Source organism: Palaemon carinicauda, chromosome 15, assembly GCF_036898095.1.
Source record: "Palaemon carinicauda isolate YSFRI2023 chromosome 15, ASM3689809v2, whole genome shotgun sequence".
NCBI classification, from domain to species: domain Eukaryota; kingdom Metazoa; phylum Arthropoda; class Malacostraca; order Decapoda; family Palaemonidae; genus Palaemon; species Palaemon carinicauda.
This window is the reverse complement of record NC_090739.1, coordinates 5,139,428-5,153,256: the sequence shown is the minus strand read 5'-3', so window position 1 is coordinate 5,153,256 and position 13,829 is coordinate 5,139,428. Positions and strand designations below refer to the sequence as shown.

Sequence of the window (13,829 nt, the reverse complement as noted above, 5' to 3'; positions counted from 1 at the left end):
GAGGGAAGCAACTAGTGTCAACTTTGTCCCATCGTGAGAGGCGAACTTCTGCAGTACCTTGTTGACAATCTAGAACGGAGGGAATGCATATAGATCTAGATGAGACTAATCTAGTAGTAAGGCATCTAAAAGAACCACTGCTGGGTCCGGGATAGGTGAGCAAAGTATTGAGAGCCTCTTGGACATCGAGGTTGCGAAGAGATCCATGGTTGGCTGGCCCCAGGTGACCCAAAGTCTCTTGCATACATCTTTGTGGAGGGTCCAATATGTTGGAATTATTGTCCCTTCCTACTGAGACAATCTGCTAAGACATTCAAGTTGCCTTGGAAGAAACTTGTTACTAGTGAAAAGTCTAGACCTGTTGAACAGGAGAGGAGGTCACTTGCGAACTCGCACCATGTCAGAGAGTAGGTCCCTCCTTGCTAGGAGATGAACATCAAAGCAGGGAGTTGTCCGTGTTCACCTCCACTACTTTGCCTTGAAGGAGAGACCTGAAGCTTTTCCAGGTCAGACGTACTGCCAGAAGCTTCTTGCAGTTAAAATGCATTGTCCTTTGACTCGAGTTCCATAATCCCGAGCATTCCCTACCGCCTAAGGTCGCACCCCAGCCTACGTCCGATGCGTCTGAGAAGAGAACGTGGTTGGGAGTCTGAACAGTCAGTGGAAGACCCTATAAAAGGTTGATAAAGTCCTTTCATCAAGTCAGACCAGACTTATCTTCCGGAAACCGGGATCGAGACCGCTTCTAGCGTCTTGTCCTTTTCCAGTGAAGAGCTAGATGAAACCGAAGAGGACGGAGGTGTAGTCTTCCAAGTGACACCAATTGAACCACGGATGACAGTGTCCTAACCAGACTCATCCACAGCCTGACAGGGCCGTGTTCCTTCTTCAGCATCTTCTGGATGGATAGCAGGGCTGGGGGTTGATCGTCTTGTTCAGCCATGTCCTCATCAGAGGGTTCCTCATCCGAAACTGATGAGGAAACGGCAACGGAGTGGGCAACGTCTGACTCGCTGAATCCGGTTGCACTGGTGGATGCGTGACGGAGCCGGACACAAGATCATGGTACTGCTGCACAGTCTGTGAACTGTCAACCATGGGGATGCGAGGAAGTACAGCGACAACCCGAAACTGTCTAGACTGTCTGGGTAGTGCAGACAACCCCTTATCGGGTTGCTGAGGTTGCCGCACTGTGTCACAACAAGTCACCTCTGCTGGTTGTTGAACGTCTTCCCGGTGACACACTGAACGTCCACAACCACCTCCGAGAGTAGCTTAACGTCAACGTGCGACTGGCAACCCACACTGGGTCGCACCGGTGGAGGAACCATCTCAACTGGCGGACGTGAGTAGGATACCTCAGCGTCAACAGGGCGTACAACCAACCGGTAGGAAGGTCTTTGGCACGAAGGTTCTTCTCCGTAAAAAATCCTCTATCAAGGACTAAGCTTGGACTGCATGTCTTGCAACAAAGCCCAAGGTCTATGGGAGCAGGTGTGGCAACAGACGGGGTTAGCGACTGAAGCGGAACCATTTACCCTCCCTGGAAGCATGTTATGCTTTAATTAAAGTCCATAGGAGGCTAAGCAGCTTAAGGCTCCTCTCCAAATGACAGAGTCCTCAAGGGAATATCAGAAGGAGGGAGAAAAGCACTTTCTCATCTACAGGAACCATGTCCGAGAAAAGCTAGGTTATCTCAGTGAGGGTTTCACTGGTGCATAAGCAGCAGACCAGAAGGCAACGTTATGAAACTGCTTGACAGTCTGTGAACTGTCAAAAACTGAACTGTCAACCCCAACAGGTGCGTGAGGACATACAGCACTGGTGTATTAGTAGCACACCAGAAGGCAATGTCATGTAACTGTTAGACAGTCTGTGAGTTGGCAACAACCAAAGCTGTGTGGGGAAGCCTCAACTCCTGACTGACTAGTTTGCTGCGGGCGAGTGGCGGTAACCACAGTGTGTTGCTGAGGCTGACACACCGTGTCAAAACACGGCAGCTTGTGGTAGCTCACGCACGGCAACGGAGAGCTCCGTGTGTCTGTGGGAGTCAGCATGCGTCTGGCAGGGTCGACTGCGCATGGGTGGAGGAGCTCTCACAACAAGAGTGTGGGAGCAGGCAGCCATGCCGGGCGCACAACCGTGGCAGGCTGTAGGCCAACGGGTGCATCGTCAACCTTCTCCGCAGTCGGAGTGTGGGAGCTGGCAACAACAAAAGCGGAGTGCTGGTGCGTGGGAGGGACTGCCGTGGGTTGCGGAGCATGCCGCATTGTGGCAAAACACGGCAGCTTGACAGCACCTTCCCACTGCTGATGCGGTAGCTCACGCATGTCAACGGAGGGTGCAGCATGAACATGCGTCTGGCAGGGTCGACTGCGCATCGGTGGTGGAGCTCTCACAGGTGGAGTGTGGGAGCAGGCAGCCGCAGTATCTGCTGAGCGCACAACCGTGGCAGATTGTAGGCCTAAAACAGCTGGAGCGGCAACAGACGGAGTTACTGCCTGTTGCGGTACCACCTTGCCTCTCTCGGAAGGTGTGCAGTCGTCGAAGACTGCAGCGAGTCCGAACTGACCCAGTGGCTACACCTAGGCCGTTGGACTTGCGCGGAAGGGACCGACTTGCACTTAAAAGCTGCAAGATTTGGTCCATGGTTTCTGCGAGAAACCTCTTCCGCAGACGAGGAATAAATGGGCTCTCTCGTCTTTGTGTGGGTGGGGTGATCACGTCGGCAACGTGTGTAGATACACCCGAAACCACGGAGGGAAACGTCTGTTCGTCGATCAAGGCCTGTGGAACCCATAAGTCCTTCGACATTACTTCTCCCCTGGGCTTGGGAGCTTGTAAGAGGTATCGGACTAGGTGAACAACTGGCACGAACAGACGAACCCTCGAACGCAACACTGTAACACTTTGCGCATATCACTTTATCACTTTTGATTTTCTGTTTGCACTTATTTCACTGAACTCGAAACTTTAAGTGATTTGTACCTGAAACACGCAATCCTATCCTTCATTAAAAGGTAGTAATTGCGAAAACAGTTTTACAATGCAACAGAAAAACATAAAGAAAGATAAAGAATTCAGTGGCTAGAAAAGAGACTAAACACTAGATCAAATAAACTACGTTTAAAATCTCTCACCGCATAAAGCCTGGGAACAAGAATAAAACTCTAGAAACGTTTTACCTTCTTCCCCTAGCGACTAGGGAGAAGAGTAAAAAACGAGAACAACGTTACCCGCTTGAACGAAACGTTTATTCTCCTCTCTCTCCCTCCGTCTCTATCTCTCTCTCTCTCTCTCTCTCTCTTGACTTAGAACCTGAGAGATGAGCCCAATTATATATCGTTAAAACATATTATTTGTTAAAGGGAAAAAAAAAACTGAAAGGTTTCCCAAATAAAAAGTTCCTTTATTAGAATTAAAACCATTTAAGCTAAGAAAGAATGAACGAAACGCTAGAATCGGTTTACTCTTACTGCAACGTGAAACCGTGAAATACTCTCTCTCTATCGTAACGATAGAGCGCAAGTTGAACGTTCTGAACGTCAACAACTGCGGAGACTAAACGAAACGTTAGTTCATCTTTGAAAACAGTACGAGACTATCAAAGAAATTCTTTCAAAAACATTAAAATTAAAAAATTATAAATTCTTAAAAGGAAATACGATATGACGGGCTCAATGTTAATTAACTTCGGTTCCAAGTAAGGACCGCCTACTATTAGGAAAGGTCGCATATAAACAAACATAAAAATTAATTTTTATAAGTTTATAATAAATGGAAAGTTAATCGAAGAGGCCTATAAATGGCGGAGAGATATAAAATAAATAGATCTATAACTTGTTAAGCAAAATTACCAAAAACCTAAACACACTTCCGTCTAAGGGAAGGGTCGGTCATTTAAAAGTGAAAGAGAGTCCATACTCTCTTCGTCACCAACACTTCCGTCTAAGGGAAGGGTCGGCCATTTAAAAGTGAAAGAGAGTCCATACTCTCTTCGTCACCATAATTAAATCTATCCAAAACGAGTTCAAGTTTTGAAATGAAGATAAAACCCCTGCATAGCGAAAGCTCAAAACTGGAATAGTGTACTTCACCAAAACGTTGTGAAAACAAATCCAGTTAGGGACGGCGTATTTAGTAGGTCTTGCCTGTGGCACGACAGAGGAAAAATTGAGTTCTTGTTGACAAGAAGTACTTGAGTACCTGCTCACAGATGGCGCTGTTGTGTACACCCCCACCTGTATAGCGATCGCTGGGGTATCCCGACCTTAGATTTCTGTCGGGCAACAGAGTTGACAGCTACATGATCATCGGGTAAGATTAATATTGAAAATCTAAAATTATACAACACTTAACTACTTACCATTTTCTTTTCATGAGAGCTGCTGCCCTATTACTGTATAAAACTGCAGAATTTGGACAGATCTGGGCGGCCTGATTGTACAGTTGCAGAGCAGTTATGTAATTCTCTGCAGCAAAAGCTTGGTTGGCTCTTGCCTTGAGAGTTTCTGCCCTTGGAGGAAGAGGAGCAGACACAGGAAAACGGGGAGGGGATGACTTATCTCCACTATTCAAATGATTTGAAATGCCATTGGTATTTGAAGATATATTCTTGCAGACACCATTTGAAAGCCCATTACCATCTAAAAGAAAAGAAAATGGTATGATTACTGAAACTACTATTATTATCATTATAGTTGTTGTTGTTGTTGTTGCTACTCTATCTAAGACAACCAAGTTATTTTTCCATACTCGCACAGAGCTGGCCAGAAGAAATAGTTCTTAGGAGCGTAACAAAGCTGAAGACTTGGACTGCTAAAGTTAGAAAAGGTAAAAAGCAAAAAGGCAGAACGGAATACTGCTGAGGGCTTGATGACCATTTAACGGAGTCAACTAAAAGAGAAAGATTATGAAAAGAGTAGGCACACAGATGGCATGAAAACTCGGTATAAACATGTGGATATCAGTGACCCGGGTGGTTGTCTCACCAGATAACTTACAAACAATAATTTTTTACAAGCATTACTTCAATTAACATCAATAAATTATCTTAGAATTAATGCTTTTATACCAACATTCACTTCCAGTTTTAAATGATCAAAGTCTATCCTAGAAACAAAAGGTACTTTGCAATAAATTAATTCAGAAATAAAACTCACAAAAGGAATTTGTAATAAGAAAAAAATACTCTATCGATTTTTAGTACTAATAGATAAAAAAATAAAACACTTGATAAGCTCACAAGTCCAAAAACTTCTATACTCACCCTTAGAATGTAACTTTGGCGGGGAAGGGGGAACATAACTCTTGGGATGGAGTGGAGAGGTCATATTGAACAGGTAAATGTGCTCCCCTCCAAGATTTGCTAAAAGATGAGTGCCATCTGCACTGTATGTCAGGTACGTCGTAGCAAGAGACCGATATCGTTTATAGTATTCCTTTAACTTATCCGGAAGATGACCTGGAAATGTGATTTTATTATAAACTTTGTATCCTCAGATTTAAACAGATAAAATAATATAATTACACAATAGAAAAAAAAAAAAACTGATCCTTTCCATAAAACATAGATACACACATCATGAAAATCAAAATGATCTCTTAATGTAAAGGTTTTAATATGATAATCTTAAAATATAAAAAAAAGTTTTAAAAAAGTAATCTTAAAACTTAAAAGAAGGCTGCACTGTACATTAAAATTTGATAATTAAGGACACAATCCTTTTATTTCCAATATCATCACCAAACAGTTTGTTCAGATCATCGAGGTAAGATTCCTAAATAACAGACCTGGACCAAAGGATTTGTTCATAGACATTTATAATTTTACATTAATATGCAATCAGTTATACGGTACTTCTTAATTCTTTTTCCTGTTTTCTTAACATCAGCAACTATTTAATGTACATTAAAAAATTCCCAACTTTAAAGTCTACACAATTCTATTTTTAACTTTTAACCTATTTTATACTTTCCTTAGTAACAAAAAGATACATACTATTTCATGAATGTCTTGATCTTACCTGGAACTAAATACTGAACACATCCTGAGGGAAGGTTATCTGACGAGGCATCAAGTTGATTAGTGGCATAGTTACTTCTCTCCCACTGACTCCGCATAGTTCCACCAGGGGGATACTGTCAAAGTAAAAGTAACATTACGATAAGTCTCCAGCATAAGACCGTTCGACTTGAGGATTTTCAAAGATGAAAACCTGCGTAAACAACTAATAATTTTTTTTCAAGGTAAGCTGCTCTTTTAGGAGGACACACCAATATCAAAACCATTATTCTCTAGTCTTGGGTAGTGCCATAGTCACTGTATCAATGTCTTGGAATAGAGTTATCTTGCTTGATGATACACTCAGCCACTCTATTCTATGTTACCTTATTTTCTTTCTTCACAGGGGTATTTTCCTTGTTGGAGCCCTTGGGCTTATAGCATCATGCTTTTACAACTAGGGCTGTAGCTAGTAATCATAATAACAATAATAATAATAATAATAATTAATAAATTAATAACAATAATCAGAATACAAATTAATTAACCTATTCAAAAAGCATTTCATTATGTAGAAATAACTGTAGAATTTCTAGTTATATATGCAGGCTAGCTCACAAGCGTTGCAAAATCAACTGGCTGAATATAACAGAATGGGGGGCTAGAGGCTATGTGCTGGATGGCTAGGTTGAGTATGTTGTACTTAGGAACCCACTCCTTTATACATCTTGTTCTTATGTAGGGAACTTCATGAAGAGCTCAACACTGCTCATGATTACCACCAGTCACATATAACCCTAAAATGCAATGAAGCCAAAATCAAATTTAGAAGAAAAAAAAATCCCCTGAAAATAGTACTGACATACAATGTCGTCGTCGGCGCCCACTCGTGTCCGAGTATTGGGTTCTGTCGTTAGCCATCAGCCTCCTATCTAGAGATGAAGAGGGGTAGAGGAAACGACAGAATGCCAGTAGCTGGGTATATTGTTTTGGGTGGTCGTGGCTTTGCAACGGCCACGCACACACACTTGGCCCACACCGTTTTCACCGCGGCTCAAGACATATGAGACAGGCGGCTTCTACGAAACAAGACCCCAACGGCGGAGCTTCCCAGCGCCGGCGAAAGAGGGCAATGCCTGTCGGGCAGGCAACAAGGCGGGCCTTGACATAACAAGAACCCGGCATCCAATGTATCCATAAAGCAAATGGTACATAATTACTTGAAGCGGAATCTGCAGGATTTTTCAAAGTATTTTGTATCCATCATTTCTGTTCAAGGATGTAAAAAACATCAAGATAAGTAGAGTGACATACAGGACATTCTTCCTATATCATGACAGGAATGATGAAGGTAGGAGCAATGCTCACCATCATCTGGCCTACAGATCTACCTGACCGAACCCTAAGCCTTCGAGAGGATGAGACCTGTTACTTCCTCTTGAGGGAGAAGAGCATGCACTAAAAAGAGACCTGTCACTTCCTCTTGAAGGAAAAGACCGCACGCTAAAAAAAACCTGTCACTTCCTCTTGAAGGAAAAGAGCGCACGTTAAAAAAACCTGTCACTTCCTCTTGAAGGAAAAGAGCGCACGTTAAAAAAACCTGTCACTTCCTCTTGAAGGAAAAGAGCGCACGTTAAAAAAACCTGTCACTTCCTCTTGAAGGAGAAGAGTGCATGCTAAACTTCCCAAGAACTTTTTACCCGTTTTCCTGACCAACAACAACTGCTTCTTTTTTCAAAGAAATGTCTGAGAAGAGAATTGGAGATGGAAGGAGTTCGTAGGAGAGTAAAACGAGAGCAAAGTCTTTTTTCTCCCTTTGCCAACAGTTCTTCCCCACTACAATTAGTAGTTCATCAGTTCATACTGATCAGGAGATGGTGAGCTATCTCTCTGAGTTTGCTAATTTAAGGACTATAAGAAAATATTCCCATTCAAACAGTATTCCATGGTATTAATCCTTTGCTAGAGAGTGAGATTAGACTCTCCTCAGATTATAATAAGAGAAACTATTCGTCTCTATCTTGTCCTAGAAAGACTCCGAAGAGGTCATTCCAAGTGACCCAGCCTCAACACTCAGGTAAAACATTTATTTTCAAGCACCCTAAAAACATTCAACATTGTTGAACAAACAAACTCCCAGTCTTGCCAGTATGTAATACACCTGTAAACTTCTTGTCTATTTCAAAAATAATTATTGTTCCTCTTACAGATATAGAAAGATCATCAAAAAGGCAATGTGGAAAACATCAAATGGGATACTAAGAGTAGGAGAGTATACCTTATTTATAACTGGTGGATTTTTTTAATGAACACAGAATTTTGGAAACTCCTTCCTCATTCAATTTTCTAAGTAAAGCAGTACATACTCTTACCTGAAAGAAATTTCTTCTCAAACACAAACAAATACACAATGAAAATTTCCTTCTCAGAAAGCATGAATAAATTGCTTTTTAAATACATATCTCCAAGCAGTGATATATGCCTTCAAGATAAAAAATAGAGTACAGTCATTTCATACAGTTTATGCACATGCTCCACTTATATAGAAGCTATTCTGATTGACAAAACCAATCAAACCCATACTCCATTAAAAAATGGAACTGTCCTCAATATGGTCAAGACCTAAACAAAAACATTAAGACTCACCAAAGTGAATACTGTACTGTATTGTAGTGTAAAGCATGTGCACTAATGCATGACATGGTAATCAATACTCCGCAGAGCTTACGTATAGCTAGATGAAAAAAGGTAATTAAAACAAGGTCTAACACGGGTCCTGCTGTTCAAAACTTCAACCAACCACAGTATCAACTGCTTAACAACATGCTACTTCAGGTCCTAATGAAAAAAAGTTAAACAACCTAAGTGTTGCAACTCTTGAAAAATGCTGGACCACACTTTTGGGACCTCATGTACACCTCATGAATAAGATGAAGACCTTATCTTTTCAATATAACATGTGAAGGAAAAGAGCATTCAAGACATTATATACAAGTGCCTTAACTTCCTGCTTATAAAGAAAGATCTTATTTTATTGAGTACTGTACAACCAGAGAATGTGACTATCTTAGAAAAGCTTTAGTCCTTCCTTCAAATTGTTTTCTGACATAGAATGAAGAATGGAGAGCCTGTCTGAGTCCTGTTGGAGACTTCAGTACTTAACAACTTTTGAAACATTACACAGACTACAATAATTGCCTCTTCACTCTTAAAAGGAGTCTCACTTGATTTTGTATCCCTGGGATTCTCGTCTTCATCTCTTAATTCTGGACACGTTAAACCGATACTTGCAAGTAGATGAAGACTCTTAAGATATCTCTTATTGAAATGCCAGATGTCTCAGTTGAACAAGTAAGGTCCCTACTACTAATGGAGAAAAACAACCATGACTTAACAGTGAAAAATAGATATCTAATATCTCATATTGACTTGCTTCAATGACTGATGAAGATTTTCAATTCTAGCAGGAACAACAAACAATAAATAGATTTTAGATTTTGTCTACCCTTTCTCCAGCAGCTTCTCTAATATTCTAAGACTAACATAGAAATCTTAATCTACAATCTTCACATTGTTGTGTAGTCCCTTCAGATTTTCATATCATTACTGACAATCTCCTTCAAGTTTCTTTCGTGTCATATTCCGTCCTTTATTCGGTTTTTAATCACAGCCCAAGTATTTCCCAGTAACCTACATATCAACATAAAGTGCTTACTTGCAAACTAGTTAACTTGATCATTCTCCTATCGTATATTCTTATATAGGGATCACTTGCTCCAACCGCTAATAACTCGGGTTTTGTAGGATTAACCGTTATGCACTTGCACTCGGCAGTTCGACCAGCGTGACACCTCAAATTTATCAATACGTTGTTGGTTTGTGTATTACACGTGTGCGGGGCTCTCATATCGTATAACCTGTGGGGGAAAACTTGGTCAGAACATAAGTTTCTAATTAGAGTAACTGAATATTACTTGACATTTATATATTCATTCATATGTATTTCAAATACATATATATAGATATATATGGGGGCCATGGTAACGCTTTGTATCATTCTACAAGACATCTACTGTATGACCATGTTTCTTATGTCCTAGTTATGCTCTTATGTCCTAAATTATGACTTTAGTATAAGGCATTAGTACAGCAAGGCAACACAATACATAATCATGTACAGTACTGTAATTGGGTGTGCACCAAGGCATATGAACTCATCTCCATCATAAAGGAAGGACCTACTGTACCTTGAAAAATATACACCAATTATTCACAACTTCCCAGATCAAAGGAAACTAAAAAATCTATATCCATCTAAATGAAAACTACTGAAAAAAAAATATTTAGAGTAAATACGAGAAATATTCACAAACTCACATTACAGTGCCATCCTCGGATGCAGAAAAAAAGGCATTTGGTAGTGTAGGTACCGTTGCTATCCTCTTGACTCTCTCGCAATGGCACGTACACAACTGTGTAATATCTCCTGTCTCTACCTCTCGTACTTCTATTTTTCCATCCCCTGCACCTGATATGACTACACGATCTTCACTTTGAGGTAGAAACTGCAAGGTGAGAAAATCATTTAAAAACTACTTTCAAAGATTTATATTTTTAACCCTTTTACCCCCAAAAGGACGTACTGGTACATTTCACAAAACTCATCCCTTTACCCCTATGAACGTACCGGTACGTCCTTGCAAAAAACTGCTATTTACATTTTTTTTTTTTGCATATTTTTGATAATTTTTTGAGAAACTTCAGCCATTTTCCAAGAGAATGAGACCAACCTGACCTCTCTATGATGAAAATCAAGGCTATTAGAGCAATTTAGAAAAAATATACTGCATAATGTGCATGAAAAAAAATAACCCTTGGGGGTTAAGGGTTGGAAAGTTCCAAATAGCCTGGGGGTAAAAGGGTTAATACACTTCAACAGATAAATACAGATGTGTATTATGATGTCCTGTTTGGTTGAAATTACAAACATACTGCAATGAATGATTGAAAATATGTTTCTCTTATTCTTATAAAAAAGCAATACATAAATATGCATTAGGACACATTTGGAACATGGACTAATAAAACTTCTGTTTATCTATGAATACTTGATACAGTAACAAGTACTGTAATACAAATCAAAATACATTACTGTACACATAACAATAAGAGTATAAAGTTTTCAAGTCAAGATTGATATATAGAAATTTCTTTCATAAAATCCTAACTTAAAACAAGAAGATAACTGTACATTAAACAAAACATATGAATATAAAGTTTTCAAGTCAAGATTAATATATAAAAAAAATTTATAAAATCATAACCTTAAACAAGAAGATAATTACTAAAACAATGATCTCAAAAGTACCTTGACAGAGAAAATGTTGCCCCTGTGACCAGTGGGCAGCGTTTTTATTCTCTTTTGACGGTAAACATCCCATAGTATGATATTGTAGTCATCAGATCCAGAAAGCAACAGGCTAGAATTACAAATTATATGAAATAAAAAAGGGTGCATTTGACCATTGCCACAGTGTTCTTTAAAACAGTGTTATGTGACTAAATTGGTGAGGCAATGGACAAATAACATGGAATACAGAACAATTTCTTAAACCAGACAGAGTTATACGATAGTTATTACATTATTTCAAGATATTTTTGCCTTATCAAATGCCTTTTTTATAAATGGATACATAAAAAGCAGTTATTCAAATATATCTAATTCATAACTAGACTAAATTGATAAATTCATAGCTAATTTCATGAAAAATAAAAAAATTTAAGTGGTGCATTATAAGTACTAAAAAAATTTTTATACAATTTATATTTTTCCAAGCTATACAAACCTGATTCACTTATATGGGGTTACTGCTAATTATTTTTTTTACGACCAGCCGGGATTGTTGGGATTGCAAGTGATGTGTGTGGCAAGAAGGTTGTTGGAGGCAGCATGAGGAAGGGCAGTGAATGGTGGAATGAAGGAGTGAAGATAAAAGTGGAACAGAAAAAGAGGGCTTTTGAAGAATGGCTGCAGAGTAATAGTGTAGAGAAGTATGAAAAATATAAAGAGAAAAATGTGGAAGTAAAGCGCAAGGTACGTGAGGCAAAGAGGGCAGCTGACCTGAGGTGGGGTCAGGGATTGGGTCATTCATATGAAGAGAATATGAAGAAGTTTTGGAAAGAAGTGAAGAGAGTAAGGAAGACTGGTTCAAAAATTGAAGAGACAGTGAAAGATGGAAATGGAAGGTCGTTAAAAGGAGAGGAGGCAAGGAAAAGGTGGGCGGAATATTTTGAAAGTTTACTGAATGTTGAGGATAATAGGGAGGCAGATATAATTGCTGTTGCAGGTGCTGAGGTGCCGTTGATGGGAGATGAGAATGAGAGAGAGATTACAAGAGAGGAAGTGAGGAGAGTACTAGATGAAACGAGAGTAGGAAAAGCATCTGGTATGGATGGTGTGAGAGCTGAGATGTTGAAGGAAGGGGGTGTGACTGTACTTGAATGGTTGGTGAGATTGTTTAATATGTGCTTTGTAATGTCAATGGTACCAGTAGATTGGGTTTGTGCCACTATATAAGGGTCAGGGAGATGTGCATGAGTATTGTAATTCAAGGGGTATTAGTTTGTTGAGTGTGGTGGGAAAAGCGTATGGTAGAGTACTGATTAATAGGATTGAAGATAAAACAGAGAATGATGAATGCAAGAGCTGATGGGAGAAGTACAAGGGGAAGGCCAAGGTTTGGGTGGATGGATGGAGTGAAGGAAGCTCTGGGTGATAGGAGGATAGATGTGAGAGAGGCAAGAGAGCGTGCTAGAAATAGGAATGGATGGCGAGCGATTGTGATGCAGTTCCGGTAGGCCCTGCTGCTTCCTCCAGTGCCTTGGATTACCGCGGAAGTAGCAGCAGTAGGGGATTCAGTGTTATGAAGCTTCATCTGTGGTGGATAATGGGGGAGGGTGGGCTGTGGCACCCCTAGCAGTACCAGCTGAACTCGGTTGAGTCCCTTGTCAGGTTGGGAGGAACGTAGAGAGGAGAGGTTCCCTTTTCAGTTTCATTTGTTTGATGTCGGCTACCCCCCAAAATTGGGGGAAGTAACTTGGTACATGTATGTGATGACCAGCCAATAAAAAATTGGTTTGATTGCCCCATGCTTCGTTGCTGGGTAACCATAGCGCATGCGCATGAGGATTCCTGCTTGCATCATCTCACAACAATCGCCTGGTCAAAGACTTGCGGGGTGGTTGAGGTGGAAACTTTGGTAAATAACTCACATTTGTATAATCAAGATATACAAATTGTATTAAAAATTTGTAGTCTATTCCTATGCAGATAAAATCCAAGTCATTTATATAAGGAGTCTTCCCTTCGTGAAGTAAAAGGTACATCCCTTCTCTCTAAAAGATCCAACTATTATCAGTAATAGCAAAAGATCAACGTGAATCGTTAGTGGACAGCGAAGCCGGCTCATGAAGAGGCAAAACTGAACTCCCGATTCTTCCCCAGAGTAAAGTCTCCCTGAAGTTGAGAGATACAAATTGTATTAAAAATTTGTAGTCTATTCCTATGCAGATACAATCCAAGTCATTTATAAAAGGAGTCTTCCCTTCGTGAAGTAAAAGGTACATCCTTTCTCTCTAAAAGATCCAACTATTATCAGTAATAGCAAAATATCAACGTGAATTGTTAGTGGACAGCGAAGTCGGCTCATGAAGAGGCAAAACTGAACTTCCGATTCTTCCCCAGAGTAAAGTCTCCCTGAAGTTGAGAGGGATACCCATCCTCTCTGATACAATTACTATAAGCAATAGCAAGAGATCAAAGAGA

At 40.2% G+C, this 13,829-nt stretch overlaps 1 protein-coding gene across 3 annotated transcripts in view; it reads right to left on the bottom strand.

The window, feature by feature from the left end:
- The window catches only part of LOC137654456 (WD and tetratricopeptide repeats protein 1-like), a 76,419-nt gene that overhangs the window by 45,849 nt on the left and 16,741 nt on the right, over positions 1-13,829 (bottom strand). For all 3 annotated transcript variants that reach the window (XM_068388087.1, XM_068388090.1, XM_068388088.1), the window contains exons 4-9: positions 11,373-11,484; positions 10,382-10,569; positions 9,720-9,921; positions 6,027-6,141; positions 5,270-5,464; positions 4,367-4,646 (exon numbers count right to left, since the gene is read on the bottom strand). In XM_068388087.1, the coding sequence (XP_068244188.1) occupies positions 4,367-4,646; positions 5,270-5,464; positions 6,027-6,141; positions 9,720-9,921; positions 10,382-10,569; positions 11,373-11,484 (1,092 nt within the window). The remainder of the gene's footprint in view (positions 1-4,366; positions 4,647-5,269; positions 5,465-6,026; positions 6,142-9,719; positions 9,922-10,381; positions 10,570-11,372; positions 11,485-13,829) is intronic.